General features: G+C 43.4%; 1 protein-coding gene across 2 annotated transcripts in view; it reads left to right on the plus strand.

Annotated features, from left to right (window-relative positions):
* SCML4 (Scm polycomb group protein like 4) overlaps positions 1 to 17,714 on the plus strand; it is a 106,197-nt gene that overhangs the window by 26,978 nt on the left and 61,505 nt on the right. For both annotated transcript variants that reach the window (XM_012753216.2, XM_012753218.2), the window contains exon 2: positions 16,468 to 16,682. In XM_012753216.2, the coding sequence (XP_012608670.1) occupies positions 16,527 to 16,682 (156 nt within the window). In that variant the 5' untranslated portion in view covers positions 16,468 to 16,526. The remainder of the gene's footprint in view (positions 1 to 16,467; positions 16,683 to 17,714) is intronic.

The following is a 17,714-nucleotide window of genomic DNA, read 5'->3' on the forward strand; positions in this document are numbered from 1 at the left end:
TCATCTCTAACCCATGTGTCTCCCCTCGCCTGCCCCCAAAGTAAATCTAGTTAGGGTAAGCCTTAAACTTTAAAGTACTGTAATTTGCTTTTAGGGAGTCAATCTCCCAATATTAGTGATAACCACATTCTTTTTTTTTTGTATATTTATTTTAGCATATTATGGGGGTACAAGTGTTAAGGTTACATATATTGCCCGTGCCCCCCTCCCCCTCGAGTAAGAGCTTCAAGCGTGTCCATCCCCCAAACGTTGTACATCTTACTCGTTGTGGTAACCACATTCTTAAATAAGTGCTTGCTAGCTTGTTTAATAGTCAGTTGAGTAACTGATTATTCACACCCAGAATCCATTCTGTTTTGAAAATTGGGATAAAATACGCTCCTGTCTGGGTTAGTTGTGGTGGCTCACACCTGTAATCACAGCACTTTTGGGAGGCCCAGGTGGGAGGGTTGCTTGAGCCCAGGAGTTCAAGACTAAGTCTGGGCAAGATAGCAAGACCCCTTCTCTACAAAACATTCTAAAAATTAGCTGGGCACACACCTGTAGGGCACATACCTGTAGTTCCAGCTATTCAGGAGGCCAAAGCAGGAGGATCCCGTGAGCCCAGGAGTTTGAGGTTACAGTGAGCTATGATTGCACCATTGCACTCCATCCTAGGAACAGAGTGAGAGATAGTGTCTTTAAAATAATAATAATAATAATAAAAACATGGCCCTCCCTGTCTTCTAGTACTGCTCTTCTTTCCTTAATTTCTCAAAAAATTCCCAAAGGCAGCCTGAGGCAGTATCTGCAAACTCCTGCTGTGCTCGAGGATACGCTTTGTCTGAGCTCAGAGGGATTTGAGCTCATCACGGTGAGGCACTGCTGTCACTATCTGTGCCCCTCCCTCCTACCGGCCCCCCAGCCCCCATCTCTCACTGCCTGTCTGCTGCCTACAGTTTGAGCTCCTTCCTTTTTCTGTACTAAACCCAAATATAAATACTCCCTGAGCAGTCCTGGTGTCTCCCTGTCACTTGCTAACTCCCCAGTATATGCTAAGCAGTAGGCTAATTCCATCCTTGTTCTTTCTGCTGTGAAAATTAAAAATTAACCCAACGACACATCCCTGTTTTATTTGCTTTTTGCAACTCTCTCAGCTGGTTCCTTGCTTTGACCTCGGTGAGCCTCTCCTTCCTGGTTCCTGCATTAAGCATGGACAGTTTGTCCTCGACTGACATTCCTGAGGGCTGCGTGTGCCTTTCTGTTTGTATGCTTGTCCTGACGTCCCTTCGCATCTTCAGGGCCAGGCACTAATGCCTTGTGCTTAGTAAGTGCCCAATAAATATTCATATAGATATGGATTTTCAAAAGGTAAACTTTGAAAGCTAATTAAGAATTGATTTAACTGCTGTTGCATGGCCTCGGGAGACCTTCGGGAAGGGGAGAAGATCTAGAAAATAATCCAGTAAGCCCCTGCTTGCCGGCTGCTAACCCACTGGAGAGGGAGCAGGACAAAAGGGTCATTATTTTTTCCTTTTCTGACCTTTCCTTTAGCAACAAAGAAGTGGAAGTCCACAGCTGTATGCTCTCTCCCTCCTTTCATTTTGAGTCAATCAAAGCACATCGGCTGGGGAATCACGGTATGCTGGGAGAGGTCACGTAGCTTTCGGCCAGGCCGGATAGCATGGTAATAATTTTGTTGACTTGTCTCAGGGTGATTGCAAGGCCTCCTGACTTTTTGGTCTTGAGGAGTCAGCTTTTAAAATGCAACATCTCCCACCCCACCGCCAGCCAGAAACAAAGGCCCTGGGAGACGACACTCCTTGGATCTCAGCAGCTAACCTCTTGTTAGCCAGGTGCTGGCGGAGAGAGGCTGGGCTCGGCATTAGCCGTGCGACCTCTGGCAAGACTCGGATGCTTTCTGAGCTGCCATCTCTATAGATCTGACATTCGTCATCTGTACAATCTGTACAATGCCTTAAAGGCCTGTAGAGAGATGTTCACAAAATATTAATAATATATGCATGTATATGTTTTCTTCATTTATTTATGCATCCACTCTTTGCTGATGCTGCGACTGCACTTAGCAGGACCACTGAGAAGCCTTCGTGGTCCTTGGTGATCAGAAGTGAACTAGGCTGCATTTTGTTTTGTTCCTGTGAGTTAGAGAAACAAACACTGGGAGAGAGTTTTCCAATCTCTTTGATCTGGGCTCCCACCCCTTGCCCCATTCTATTCTCAGGCCCAGAGACAGCTTATATCGGAAGACCCTGGGATTTTTCTTTGTGAAATAAGAGGGGAGAGGGCACCAGTGTACAGTGACTGCAGGTCCTGACAGTGACGATGAGTGTTGGGCACCCAGTACCCTGCCTCTCCTACCAGCCTCACAGCTTTCTAGAGAGCTCTAGAACCCCTGCTGGTGCCAGGGCGTCATAGCAGCTTCACTCCTGGGAGGTAGGTATTGTCCAGGTGGGAGACAGGAGTGAAGCAATGCTCTGCGGGAAGAGAAGAGGAACGTGGTGTTGTCTGGATGCATCTGGGAATATCTCTTGTGCTTGGCAAACAAAAATAAATGACCTTGTTGTGTATTGTTGTCTTATGGGGGCAACAAAGTGTCTTAGATACATCAATGATTTTCAAAAAGTATCATAATGAAGATGTAGTTACACATTTCTGTACTTCAGGATGAACAGCTATGTGCCCAGAAAAGCGTGTAACAGTGTTTGTGTTGGAAAGGCCGTTGTCTAGAGAAGCCATGCCCTGGAAGAGTGGGAATGGATTCCCACCCGGTGAGAGGCTGACTCGGAGAGTTGTGAGTTGTGTTATTTGAATCTTGTTGCTCTCTTGTTGAAGTTTTAAGGATTTTTATCAGCCAAGCCTCTGAAAGGAATTTAGGTCTACAGTTTGTTTATATTACAAAACAAAATCACCTTGAAAAGGGAGTTTGCTTTGTAGATAAAGATTGAACTAGAAACAACCCAAACACCAAACCACCAGCGAGCGCTTTCTCAAAACTAAATGTAAAGTATAAATAGAGAACAAAACAGGAAATAGTGGTTTGCAGAAAAACAGAAAGAAAGAAATACTTGTAGCTGCTGTCTAAAGTGCCTTTCCTTATCCTGTAGAAAGTGATTTTTGAGGCTGAATAACAGAAAGTCACAGCCACTGCCTCCTTAGCAGAGATAGATGTCTTCCAGCCAGCGCTGTCTCACTACTGTCTGCAACCCCTCTTTAGCAATCTTCACAAAATATGTGGAACAATTCTGTCTGTTGTAGGCGTTGACTAAATAGCTGTGTTGTTCTATCCATTTAGTCATCTCGTGCCCAGTGAGCTGACTGGTTTACCTTATACTGTCTAAGCTTTCACTTAATGTCAGTGCTGTCTCTTCATAGCCCATAGAGACGTGAAGATGTGGCTTGAAGGATCAGGTTTCTCCCCTGTCCCCCTGTGCAGATCCAGTGCTAGCTCTTGCGATTCTATCCAAGGCTGACTTGGGGAGACAGCTGTAGGGATTTGTGCAAAGAGCCAGGGGTTGGAATTTGACTTCTGTCCCCTAATGGGTGATCTCTCTGAGCCTCAGCTCCTCATCCATAAATCCAAGAACAGTAAGGCTTATCTCAAAACCATGGTGAAAATTAAAGGAGATGAAGTGGGTGAAGACCTATCTTGGCAGCGTGTGATGTGCTTGTGTCCTCCTTGTTGCTGGGAAGTGGCTACTGAGAGCTCCATGGGTGGAATTCTGAGCCTGGTGGCCACTGTTAAACAATAAAAGTCAAATGCCCTGGGCGGGATCCTGATGCCTCCATGCTGGGGAGTGGCAGGGGTCCTGGAAGAGGGGTGGCTCACTGCTCATTCATTCATCATTGATTCAAAGAACATTTATCCAGTCCCTAAGGTGTGCCAGACACAACTGGGAGAGGATACATGGATGAAGACATAGACTCTCCTTCAAGGAGTTCAAGCATATTGGGGGAGATAGACATGGATGAAAATACATGGAGTAATGTGATAGGTGCTGTGATAGAAATGGTTCACTGGCAACCATAGGAAAAGATGTCGAATAGAAAAATTCTGCCCAAGTTGCAGTTTCCAGGCAGAGCTATTGGGAGGAGCCTCCAGAAAGCTACCTCCTTGAAGAACACAAGTCTTTGAAGATGGCCCCATGGGGAAAGAACGCACATTTTGGGCAGAAATTGATGCTGATAGAACTCTCTCTTGAAAAGCTGAGCAAAGAGCAAGTAATGCCACGTCTCTGACTCCAGCCTTAGACAAAACTGTGAGTGGGGAAAGAAATTAGAGTTTTCTGAGACACATGATTCAACTCACTTACCTTGAGTGCTCACTGTACCTTCGGTTCAGAGTGGAAGCAGGTCCATTTCATTACTATGTGCAAGTCCATGAAAACCTTCTGGAATGAGCTGGGGTAGGGGAATGTGAATCCAGGGCTGCGAACAGGGGACATTTCAGCTTAGGCGTCCTCCAGGGTCAGTGGCACAGGGGGAGCGTCCAAAGGCTCCCTTGGAGTGCCGGCTGCAAGGAGCTGGTGAGGGTGAGCTGGAGGGAGGGTGCCAGGCTTGGGCGTGCCCCAGGCTCTGTCTTCTCTGGGTTGTTTTGTGTCTCTGGAAAACCACAGCCTTTTAGGACCTCTTTTCTGAGCATCCTGGGCTCTGCGGTCCTCATCCTTGTGATAGGAGTTGCCTCAGAACCATCCTCTTGCCATATTGGGTATGAATCTCTCTTCTCCCCCACTAAGCATTTGGCTTCCCAATGGCAGGAGGGAGTATAGGGGACTGGCTCTGTCGCAGCAGCGGGGCGACCCTGTGCACCTCTACCTGGGCCACGTAGGCAAGGTCCGGGCAGATGCCCTATGAGCCTCCCGAAGCCGGAGAGTGTGGCAGGCTCATGAGGAGCTGCTATAAGGTGTTGGCTGCTCCGTCCCTGTCTGCCCAGGGGGCTGTCACTAGACAGTTTCTCGCTGCCTCCTTCATGCTGAGTTGCCAGGCTTTCTGCCTCTCCCTCGGGGCCACATCCGAGGGTTATAAAACTGCTCCTCAGCAACAGGGTGTCACACCCCTCATATGGCAGCCACCTTGCCCTTTTTGTTTTTACATTGTCTTGAGGGACAAGGGACATGGGGAGTTGGCACTCGTCTCGCTTCTTCTGTGTCAGCAAGAAAGTGTTTGAGTTTGAAAAGGGTTTGTGGCCTCTTTACTGGCCACATCTGTCCGCTTGGCTTGACAGGGAGTTTAGAGAGCAAACCCCAAACAGAAGAGGGGGCTGAGGCCCAGAACGGGTAAGTGACTCGTCTCCTTCTCTCAGCTGGTTAGGAGTAGAGCCAGCACTGCAGCCTGGCCCCAGGATCCGGTCAGCCCGGTCACTGGGGTTATCAGGCATAGTCTGAGCAGATGCACCCACCATTGGACACGATGAACAGAGCCCCCACACATGGGCTTGTGACTTGCAGTGTCTCAGGGTCCGAAGCACCTGACCCCCCCAACTCCTGCAGGCTAGCATGGCTGGCCCCGGCTGAGAGACAGCCGAGGATGTCAGAGCCACACATGCATTAGATTGAGTTTGTTTGTCTGCTTTCATTTTTTGAAAATATACAAAATTCAAAAATTAGAAAACAGTATGTAAAGAAAGTCCCTTTCTCGCTCCATCCCCTAGGGCCCCAGCAAAAGACAATTGCTGCCATCATAAAAACACTGCCAGGGATATTTTATGCATCTATAAACGTATATGCGTGTATGGATGTGCATAGATTTACATGTGTCCTCCTTGCCCACACATGACAGCATGCCATACATGCCGCAGTGCAAACTTAAACATTTATCTTGAAGGTCGTTCTCTCTTGTTTCCCTTACCCATGGTTCCGCCGGCCACGCCACTGCAGAGAGAGCCTCGCCTTCTCCCTCCTCCAGTCCCTGCTCTCCACCTGTGGGTTTTGCCTGTGGGTCTATCTCTAGGTGTGGCCACAGAGACAGACTCTATGGTTTGAAATAGCAGGAAAGATAGGAAATTGCCAAAGCAGCCTTTCTTACAAGTTTTCTCTTTCTGTGCAGTCATTAACTGGCCTGTCTAATGGGCAGGCAGATGCTGTCCTTTTCCCGTTTGTCTGCTGGGATCTAACTAGGAAACCTCTTTAGTATTTAATGCAGGAAATGGTCACACGGCGATGGAAGAGAGAAAACAGGAGACTGGGCACTCAGCCACAGCCTCCGCGGCTGCAGCCTCCCCTAGGCTCAAGGGGCAGACAGGAGGTGGTGCGGCAGAAGCGAGGGCCGGGCTACCCAGCAGAGCTTGGGACATTGCGGGCCTGTCCAGGGGGAGCTGGAGCCACAGAGGAGAAGCAGTTCCTGGCAGAGACCTAGCAGAGCAGACAGTGGGGGATAGATTCCTCGTCTTCACCCATTGCAACCGCCCTCCACACTCAGACCACACCTCCCCTTGGGCAAACCCAGCCAGCAGCCAGCTGTCACAGGAACAGAGGGAGCAGCTTGGGGTCAGCCCTCTTTGGTAGAGAGATGAGCAGGGGAAGATGAGGGGTGCGGCTGAGGGATGGCCCAGCACGTGCAACCTCCAGAGCACTGTCTTCCGGGAGCAGGCCACCTCAAGGGTAAACCCTGTCGATGTGGGGACTTGATTTTAAGAGAAGGGGTGGACACTAGAAATAAGCAGGTGGCACAGCCAGTCCCTCTAGGGCCTGGCACCTCCTCTCCTTTGCTCCCTGATGTCACCTTCGCAGGGGCAGCTCCAGGCCGGTGTGCATGAGGGCAGTGCTGGAGTTAAAAGTGGCCTTCCCTTCTCTTTCCGTGCTGGCTGAGGGGACTGATGGGTCCCAGAAAACAGGTAGCTTTAGGTTCAGCTGAATAGTTACCCAGCTAGTAAATAGTTCACACCTCTATGGCATGTCTGTCTCTCTTGCTTTCAAATGTTATAAAGTTTTCCTGAATCCTGCAGGTTGGAACGAGTGCTTTTCCTACTTCAGTGTGCATATTCTCTGGTCTTGCTTTACATATCTTTCCTCCGTTCCCTTACATATATGAATCCGGGCTTTCTCTTACCCCTGGTGCTGTACCTTTACGGGGAGCAGGGAAGGTTCCAGCATTTGGGAGTGGTGGTAGCTTTTGTAGGTTCAGCCAAGGTGGAATGGACTTGACAGGCTTTCAGAGTCTTCCCTCGCCACAGAGGGCCCAGGACAAGGACCTGGGGAGCTCTTTGTTGCCCACCCAACATAGCGCTGAGAGTTCTACCTCTGGAGAAGGAGGAGGTTGGGTCTGTAAGTCTCCATACACTGTACTAGGCACGTCTAGAAGCTTCATCTCCTACAGGTTAGAGGAACAAGTCTGCACATTGCAACTCCTCTGCAGACATTTGGTGGCTTCATCACCTTTGAATGTTCTGTGGAATCCTCTTTCTACCTGGTGATTATGTGGGACAACTGGGCTAACCAGTACTTTTTGTTCCTGGGTCAATTTCTATTTTTTCAGGACAAGTTGGCTTATTTTCAATTCTCTGTATTTATCATTCTTTTAGACAGGTAGAGACAAGTGGACATCAGAACTTAATTAATGGAACAAAATATTTATACATAAGCTCTCCTATACTTATTAAAGTCAACTGAAGTGGAGGGTGGGAAGGGGGTGGGTGATGAGAAGTTACTTAATGGGTACAATTTATGTTATTCAGGTGATGGGTACATTACAAGCCCTGACTTCACCACTATGCAATATATTCATGTAACTTGCACCCTGTACACTTATACAAATAAAAAGAAAATTTATTACAGTGGGAGAAAAAGCAACTGAACTAAATTACATTTTATTCTATTCACTCTTCTGCTGTATTAAAACAATTGCAACTACAGTTTGGTGCACCTTATCTGAGTCTTCTGAGTATCAAAAAGAACTCTTTGCCTTTATCAATTTATTTCAATGCACTACATTACTATTATTATTATTGATTCATAAACTGTTACAACAATTGTTATTTTTGTCCTTCTAGCAGCACCCGCTGATATTCTTAAAATTATCCTTGTTCTGGTAATAATAAGATGTTCCGAAGCTAATCCTGAACATTTTCTGTCCCCAAGATATGGAGCCAGTTATCACAAAGAAGTCCTGGTTTTGTTTATAGTGGAGAATAGTATCAGAGAGCAACACCTGAGTGCTAGAAATGAGTACACAATGAGTGTTGGCTTTGGCTTCTGTTAGCTCACTTTTAGTGTCAGAATTGGGAATAAATGTGTATGAAGGAATTTATTTTTTAAATTTAATAGGTTATATTGGTGACCCTATTCTTTTTATGGTAGGAAGGTTTCATTGACCATCAAAGCATTCTATGATATTGATACATTTCTATCTAAAATTTTAAAGGCACCTCTGCCTCCAGCAGTGAGCTGGTAGCAGGATGGCTAGACTCCATGGCGAACAGGTTGCCCCGGCACAGGGGCCAGGTATACTCTGTGTGGGTGCAGCACTCTACCAGGTGCTGTGGAGAATGGTCCCTGGTCTCCAGGAATGTGCAGATATCATGTATGTGCACTCAACAATGAGAAACTGCTGTATATAAACCATCATTGAATCTGTGCTTGATGAAACAGGTGGTGCCGGCTATAGGTGGCTAAGGGTTGGGAGATCAGTGTGGAGGTGGAGAGGTCTTTGAAGCAGGAGGCTTGGGCCATCTTGGAGAACGGTGGAATCATAGACAGATGCCAATGTGCTTCTTTATTCTTGGAAACCAGCTCACGCACCGCACTAAGCAGCCTGCAGAAGCGTGGTATTCGGGTACGTACAAGACTGCTGGCAGAAGAATAACGCTAGACACATTGGCTCACAGTGAGGTCGACATGGTGACCCAGCACAAGAGAGGATAGGATTCCAGTTGCGTTTTTGAAACAACAGTGAGAAAGAACATTACACCGAAGTGAGGACCCATTCCTTGCACTTAATAAAGGAACTAACTTAGAGTCCAGTGGAAACTAGACTTTCTTGTAACAACTACCTCCTCTCAAGTCTTTTAGAAACAACGGAAGCCATTGATATGGCTTCTGGTCTGGCAGACCCAACCTTCTCCACCCACCACCAAACATCCCTGCACACATCGGCTCTGTCAGCAGCTCTGCGCCATCAGCTTGCTCTGCTCTGCCTGGGAAGTCCTAGCGCTGATATCATCTTATGCTTTTCCCGCCTCACCCCTCCCAACTTTACTAAAATAATTGATTTCTTTCCTCCTTGGTGTTATAGCATTTCATACAAAACCTCTGTTAGACCATCTATCTTGCATATTATTATTGCCTCTCTACTTGTTTGCTTCTCCATAGACGGCGGCTATCTCAGGAGACGTGTCTTATTTACTCTCAGCTGTCCTCCAAGTGCCCAAGCATGGTGTTTGACCCTCACTGCATATGCAACAGAAATTTGTAGGATGAATCAGTAAATAAATGAGTGAATACATGAATAAATGTCTCGGGATAACTCCTGGATGACTCAATGGCCCCATGGGATTAAAGTATGCTTTGGATTTGGTCATTTCTTGATTTTATCTTGATGAAGCACCAGTAGCCAGGACGTTGGTTTATATGTATCAGATCCACAAGGCTAACAGGTAAAATGTCAGCCCCACATTCACAGAACACACCTTAGTTTCTCTTGCTTTCAGGTATAGTATTTCTAGCCAAGCCTTGTTTTGATAAGGAGACAAAGACATAGGAAGCCAGCAGCAAATCACTTGATTTAAAATTTCAAGCCAGGATTTGACAACTGCTTAAAGGCTATCACTTGGAGATTTAGAGCCTTGATGATTAGGCTGTTCGTGGGACAGAATCTTTTAATGTTTACTAAAAGATCTTTGCTCCAACGTGGCTTCCAAATCTGACCTGAACTGAGCAGTCTGTATTCACTGAAGTCTGCAGTTGAAAGCAAAGAAATTCAGAGGTATCTTATATGCCTCCAGGATTGTGGGAGTTCTTGAGTGATTTATAGATTTGGTTGTATTGAATTATGTATCTGTGGATAGGATGTCTTTGGACAGCATTCCAGGTCTTTGAAGGTCCTTGGAAATGTGGGAAATCTTTGGGAAAAGGACAGTAACCCAGCTGCCACCCATAGGGAGGTGACATCAAGGCAGGTGATGGAGGCAGCTGGTTCTTTCAGGGGTCCAGAGAAGCAGACCTGTCCCCCATCTGTTTATGCACATTCTTCTTAGCCCTGAAACAACCTTCTCTGATATTTTTGTAAATAAAAACCTTTAGGCCTTTTCGTTACTTTTGTTAGCGATATTAACTCAGTGGCCAGTGAAGTTCTGTGGCTCAGGAGCCAGAACCATAAAAAAGAAAACCAAAGGCCATTTAAAGAAGCAAAAATTTCCACTAGAAACTTCAGAGACTAGGTATCATTTCATTCTTTGCTTCTTTTTCTCTTTGTACTATTTTTCTACCTCTGATTTTTAAAATTCAAACAATGCAAAACAGCACAAAGAAGAAAGAAAAAGCATCTTTCAGTGTTCTGCTGCCCAGATACAACCACCGTCAGCTATTTCCCAGCCCTTTTCTATGCTGAAACACGTGCAGCTTTATCTTTACATATGCGAAAAGTACACGTACAGAATCATACTATATGTTAGCTTGCAACCTTCATATGTGCAAGTATATATGTTTGTATGTGCATACACATGTATTCAAAGTTACCAAATATTTCATTTTATGCATGTGAAATAATATACTAAACTCAGGCTGCTTTGTGGGACATTTTGATTGCTTTCAGTACTTTGCTATTGTAAATAATGCTGCAAAGAATATCCTTGGCTATATGTATTTGTGCTCTTAGATTTTTTTTTTAGTATAAAGCCTTAAGAGTGATACAGCTAGATTAGGAAGTGAGCATGTATAAATTTTTAAGTGGTTTTCATGTTGTCCTCCAGAAAGTTTAGCCAATTTGTACCCTTTCCAACAATAAGTGGGAATGTCCATTCCATCAACCCCTCGCCAACACGGAGTATGGGCAAGATTTTTCACATTTATCGATCTGATAATCGACAGATGATACCTCAATTTACTTTTTTGGGGAGTTGCCAGTAGAGTGTAGAATCTTCTCTTGTGATAATTGACCATTTTTCCTCCCTTCCTTCCTCCTCTTCCCTCCTTTCCTTCCCTCTAACTTGATTAATTGCCTTTCTGTGTCCTTTGCTTATTTTTCTATTGTGTGTGTATGTGGGGACCACTTTTATTTTAATAATTTGAGGAAGTTCTTTGTATTAACCTTTTGTTGGTCCCATATATAGCAAATAATTTTCTTATTTTATTTCCAATTTTTTAATGATTTTACTTTTGTTTTATGACAGCATTTGAGTTTTACGTAATCGTGTTTACCTATCTTTCTAGCTCTGCTTTTTGAGTTTTCTAACACACATTACTTAGAAAGCCCATCCACGTCCCAAGAATATAAAAATGTTGACCTATATTGTCTTCAATATCTTTTAATGTTTCTTTTTTAAAATGTATATGTAAGTCTTGGCTTCTGGATGTTTTTGCTGAAATATAGCTAAACTTATTTATTTCTAAATACCAATTGTCTACACATCATTTATTGAATTTTCTTGTTTTGGAGTGAAATGCTCCTAAATTTTGTAAAAAATAGTAATTTAATATGTATTTAATTTCTTGACTAACTTTTCCATTGATCTAATTGCTACTCCTGTACAATACTGCTGCCATTGTTGGAGTTTTATAATACATTTTAGTAACCAGGAGGGCAAGACTCCCTCGCTGGCCTTCGTTTGGCCCTTCTTTTCCTAAAACCACTTTAGATTTTTAATATGATTGCCATTTAACTTATAGACTAGGTGAAAATTACATTTTAAAAATATCCATCTGTCCAATAATAGAATGATCTTTTTTATTTATTCAAGTCATATTAAGGGCATAAGTAGAATTTTTAAAAATGTTATTTTCTTCATTTGAATTCTTCTACTTCTTATTAAATCTATATGAAGGGTGTAAGATTTTACTCTCTCTGAAAGCAAACAAATGAGCCTGCCCCCGAGTCATGGATGCTGGCAGAAGTCAGATAACTCTGAAGTTAGAGGCACAGCAGGTCGTAGACGCTTTCTGTTTCTCTGGGCTTCCCTTGTCCGTGCTCCGTGCTGGAGACTGCACAGGCCGTGGGTTTGTGTCTCAGCTGAGGAACTCTAAGCTTCAGAAACCCTAATGCGGTCAGGGCCAACTTCCTTAAGCTAACTGATAAAGAAGGAAAGGAGTAAACCAGAGGGGGAAAAAGAGCATTCCAGACAAAGGGAACTACCATTGCAAAGGCCTGTGGTGGGTAGAAGTGTGGCAACAACGATAAGAAACTGTAAAAAAAGGCCACCATGATGACGCCCTCATCTTCTGGCTGTTGGTGCCGAAGAGAACTAGCCTGTTCATTCTTCCCACTGTAACGGCCTGTTTGTTCTGCCTAAATGCCTATAATTTTTTTTTTTTTTTTTTACTTTTCCAATGACTGTATTATTTTCGTTAGGATTTGTTGATCGGTCTTAAAGAAAATTTTTTTAAGACACAGAGGAACTCTTCATTTTGGAAGATACCCTCTTAACATGTCCTTGACTGTTTCCCTTTTTTTTTTTTTATTAGTTTTGAGCTTTTCTTTAAACACATGATACATTTCCATTGTTTATCTTCCACAGTTATTTTCACCCTAAAAACAAAACAAGATAAAACAAGCCCATTTGTTTTGTTTCCATTGCATTCCAAGATTGGGACTCTTCCTTATTTTTAGTATCAATATTTGTTATTTTTACTTGTTTGTTCATGTCTTAGTTTTGGAAAGGGAGATTTGGGGGTATGCGCACTTTTGCCATGATCTTTACCAACGTGTCTGGGTCTGTTATTAAAAAGCTACTTTATATAAGTGCTTTCCCCAGACTCTTTAAAATGAGTCATTCCAATGAGACATTGAGAGAATTTCCATGATTAAAATGCCCTCTTCAATTTTTAATAGCCTTTTCTCTTATTCCTTAAAATTGTGCTTACTTGTGATGAGCAATTGAGGATTAATGGGTGAAACATGCAATCATCCAGGTGTGGGGAGTTGAGAAAACTGGGAAGACTTCCTATCTCTAAATAGCTCCCCAATGACTGTGGCACCTAGGATTCCAACAATAACAGTTCGTTGTTGCTTCATTAATTAGCATGAAATTCGTTTATCAGATATAGTTGTCTGGAGAGGTCCTTCACCCTCTCTAAGACTGTGCTTCTATGGAAGGCTAGAAGCAAAGGGTAGCACAAGTCCTAGTTTGTCCTCACAATAGAGAGAGGGAAGTGAAACAACAGGAAGCCCAGTTTAACAGATGTTTTTTTTTTACCTAGGAAAATTTTTGACATATTAAGAATTTTTGGAAAGTCAAGTTCAATTTTGAATGATAAAAAGTCTTAGGATATTAGCCTGAAGAATCTTAAATGCTTAAGGGAAAAAAAAAAGAGAGAAAAGCAATAAAATTCTTAGGATAATGTGCCAATTTGTTACCTTCTTTTACTCTTAAAAACCTATTAATGGGTGGTATGGTGGCTCACGTGTGTAATCCCAGCAATTTGGGAGGCTGAAGCAGGATTGCTTGAGCCCAGGAGTTCCAGACCACCCTGGTGCAACATAACGAAACTCAGTCTCTACAAAAAGGAAGAAAAAAAATGAGCCGGGTGTGGTGGTGTGCTCCTGTGGTTCCAGCTACTTGTGAGGCTGAGGCAGGAGGATCGCTTGAGCCCAGGAGTTTGAGGTTACAGGGAGCTAGGACTGCACTCAGACAGGGTGACAGAATGAGACCCAGACCCTAAAAAAATGAAAACAAAAACAAAAACCTACTCATAAGGAGACTTGGTGAAGAAGTATCTCAATGGAGCACATCTACTTGCCAGAGAAGAAATACAGCCAATCTCCCCTTCAAGGGGGACTCCCATTTTCATAAGAGGAGAGAGATTCAATGCCTTCTCTGATCGTGGGTTTTCTCTTCTTTTTTGATCTTGACTTTAGTGGACACATTCCTGACCTCCTCACTTTCAGAGTAGAAAGGTAGAGAAACTTGTCTTAAACTAGGAAAAGTTTTTGAGAGTAAAGTCAGAAACTTGATAACAATACTGTAGTTCAAAGTGGGACTCAGGCCAATTTTCACATAGTAAAAATCTTATTAAATAATTTTTGGTAGTTCTTTAATGTATTTGGTAGGCTCATTTTGAAAATGAACACTTTGGATATGTGTTGGTACTGTGGAGTACAGACACACTGAGTCTAGAAATAGAATGATTTTTTTGTTCATGTGTTAGTGAGTTTTATGTTCCCTAATCAGAATTCATTGACTGATTCTAAGATACCTTTAATTATATCACGTCATCCTTTAATGTACTACTAACAAAGAAAAAAATGTGCTCCCTGTGGAATTCTGAGCTGCTTAAAGTATTGTATGGTACACTCTGATTTCAGAGATGTTAAAGTGTGAAAAAACATGATCTTAGAGTCAGTGAGCTAGGGTATTTTTCTTAAACTCACAAGAATTGGAAAAATTGACATCCAAATCATCTTGTTCATTTATCTGAACTATTAACAGTGCATTCAATAAATATCTTTATACTTCAAAATTCTATTTACTACAATGATTTCCCAAGAACAATCAAGATTATTGATAGAATACTGTTAATATTCAGAGAATTAACAAAGTGACCTTAAATCTGTAAAGGATGCCCCAAATTTCCCCTATCGTGTTTTAAAGCATTTCCACTATTTGTATTTTCTTTCCTAAGCAAAGCAATCTAGTCCCTGTGGTACTGCCTAGGCCAGGGTGTAGGGACAGCTCTCATTGCCTTTCCCAACTCCTTCTGCAGTCCTTTGAGCAAAAGTCTTTCATGTCCATGGGAAGTTACCACTAATCCTTAGAAATGAATTATATCATCAAACATCACCCCTGACTTAAAGTCTAAAGTTCTGCCGCAGTTGTCAAATTCCTGAACATTTCAGAAATCTGACACCTGAGCTCATGATACCCCTATGTTCTCTGGGTCTGAGTTGATCAACTACCTCTTGCTTCAAGATTTAGGCAACTTTTATTACTTGTATTTTTGATGTTATGCTAAGATTATTATAGTATGTGGAGTAACTAATACAAAGGATTGTACATGGTGAACAATTACCCATAGTTCTACCATCTTTGCCTTGGTAGCATGTTAGCATGTCTCCGTCCACTTTTTTATTTTTGAGAAATGGGGCCTCACTGTCACTGAGGCTGGAGTGCAGTGGCCCAATCATAGCTCACTATGACGTCAACCTTACAGGCTCGAGTGATCCTCAAGCTTTGGCCTCCTAAAGTGCTGTGAGTATAGGCATGAGCCCTGCGCCTGGCCTCCACTTCTTTTTTTTTTTTTTTTTTTTTTATTTATTTATTTATTTATTTTTTTTTTTTATTTTTTAATTATTTTTTTTTATTTTGGCATATTATGGGGGTACAGATTTTAAAGTTTCAATAAATGCCCATTTCCCCCCCTCCCCCCAAAAGTCTGAGTATCCATCATGACCATCCCCCAGATGGTGCACATCTCACTCACTATGTATGTATATACCCGCCCCCCTCCCCCCTCCCACCTGCCCAATACCCTATTACTGTAGCACCTATGTGTCCACTTAGGTGCTACTCAGTTAATACCAGTTTGCTGGAGAATATATCTGGTGCTTGTTTTTCCATTCTTGGTGGCCTCCACTTCTTGACCATACACATTTCTGTACAGTTGGGGTCATTTTTATGTGTGATGCTTTTTTCACTCAATATCATGTTATTCAGAGTGTTGTTATAGATTTGTAACTAGTTGATTGCTTTCCTCTGTAGATATATGAACTATTCTCCCATTGTTTGTTATTGGGTTGTATCCATTTTATTTTTGCAATTCTAAATAATGTTAAAAGGAACATCTGTGTATGTAAATCTCTCTCCACATTTTGACAGAGAGACTTCATCAACTTTAGTACAATTGATTTGTACCATTGAATTTATTTCAACGGAAAAAGTGGTAAGGAAAATTCATAACTCAACCAAAGAGATAGGAATGAATTTGAGAAAGTGGTTTTGTTTTTATTTAATACTATTATTATACCAGTTCAAAGTTTAACTCACTGAGGAAACTGAGGCACAAAGTTATCTTGTTGTTGGTGATGTTATCAGCTGGGGTTGGGACCGGGAATCTATTGTTTTCTCCACCCAGCCAGTATATTCTCCACTTCACTACAGCACCATGGAAATTCACCCTCCCTGAAACTGTACTGGGGACAGTAAACTCCCCGGGGGACCCCATAGCACTGTAAATGCTCCCAGTGGTGCCTGGCTCCCCCGCACTTGGTCTTCCCCTCCAGTAAGGGGTAGGGATCGCTCGAATCACCAAACAGGACCTGTGTTTGCCTTGCAACCCCAACAAACACTTCTGTTTTTGTTTTGCTTTGTGTCTGGACTAATCTTAGCACCTCCTCTGCCGGTGAGCGATTTGTCACCTCATTCTGTAAGACTGGCACCAGCAGAGATGCAGTCTCAGAGGATCCCGGGGAGAAAGCGAGGCCGACCCCCACTCCACTCCACACCTATGAAGATGGCAGTTCATCACCTTTATTCTGCTTCCGGTGGTTCTTTACCAGCAGTGAAGATGCCAAAGAAAAGAGGGCGGAAACCCGGGCACAAGGTACGGCTCCATCATCTCCTCCGCGGCGGTGTCGGGCTGGGGCACGGGCGCGTGGGCAGAAGCCGCTGCAAAACGCAATGGCAGGTTGGGAGCCTGGGGAGACAGGACGAGGAGGAAGCGTGTCTCGATGAAGCATGTGACAGGCGAGGCCTCATTGTGACAACGTGGCACACAAAGCATGCTGTCGTGTGCATTTTTACAAGTGGAAAAAGCAAATTACACCAGATGGGGAAAGTTGTAAGGCGAGCAGATTTTAAGGTCATAGCTAAACACACATTATTAAACCTCGCATCTAAATTAGCATTTCAGACACTGAGCTTTTCCCCCAATTGTTCCTACCAGGGCGGCTCTCAAAGCCACTTTGTAGAACTCATTCGTCATTTAGGTTAGTAGAAGCGATGATGTTCCTGAGACATTTAAATGGACAAGGCTAGCAGGCCAGCAGCAAAGGACAGAGAAGTCTTCCCAAACAGGGCCTCGGCACAGGGGGCCGTAAGGAAAATTCAGGGTGTTAATTCAGTTTCCCGTTTACAAAAGGCACTGACGTAAAGTTTGGCTGCAAGGAGGCATATAAGGCAAAATTAAAATCCTGTGACCCTTTTAAGAATTAAAAATGATTTGGAGAGGCTGGAGGGGAGAATAAATCCTCTGATGTAACCACAACCATAAACCAACTCCAACCCAAGGGAAAGTGTCTTCTCTAGGATGTTTTTGAAGAGGCTACTAGAAGAAAACCGATGAAGCTTGTTCTCCACAAGCCTTTCGGGCATTCAAAAATGAGCTTCCAAAGTTCTCCCTCATTTATTTTTCTTGAAATAAAGGCTTATGCTTCCATCCTGAGACCTGAACACCGAAACCCAAATGCAAATTGGCAATTAACTCCCACATATTTAGGAAAATGTATGGAAATGATTTCAGGTCATCAGAAAAGCAGAGTTTCTGGAAGAGTTGGTAATGAACTCGACCTTTACCCTTTTGGTTCTCCACAGTTCTTCCACATGCTGGAAAATAAAAACAGTAGGTGGGGGAAGG

This window comes from Microcebus murinus, chromosome 5 (genome assembly GCF_040939455.1).
Source record: "Microcebus murinus isolate Inina chromosome 5, M.murinus_Inina_mat1.0, whole genome shotgun sequence".
Lineage (NCBI taxonomy): Eukaryota > Metazoa > Chordata > Mammalia > Primates > Cheirogaleidae > Microcebus > Microcebus murinus.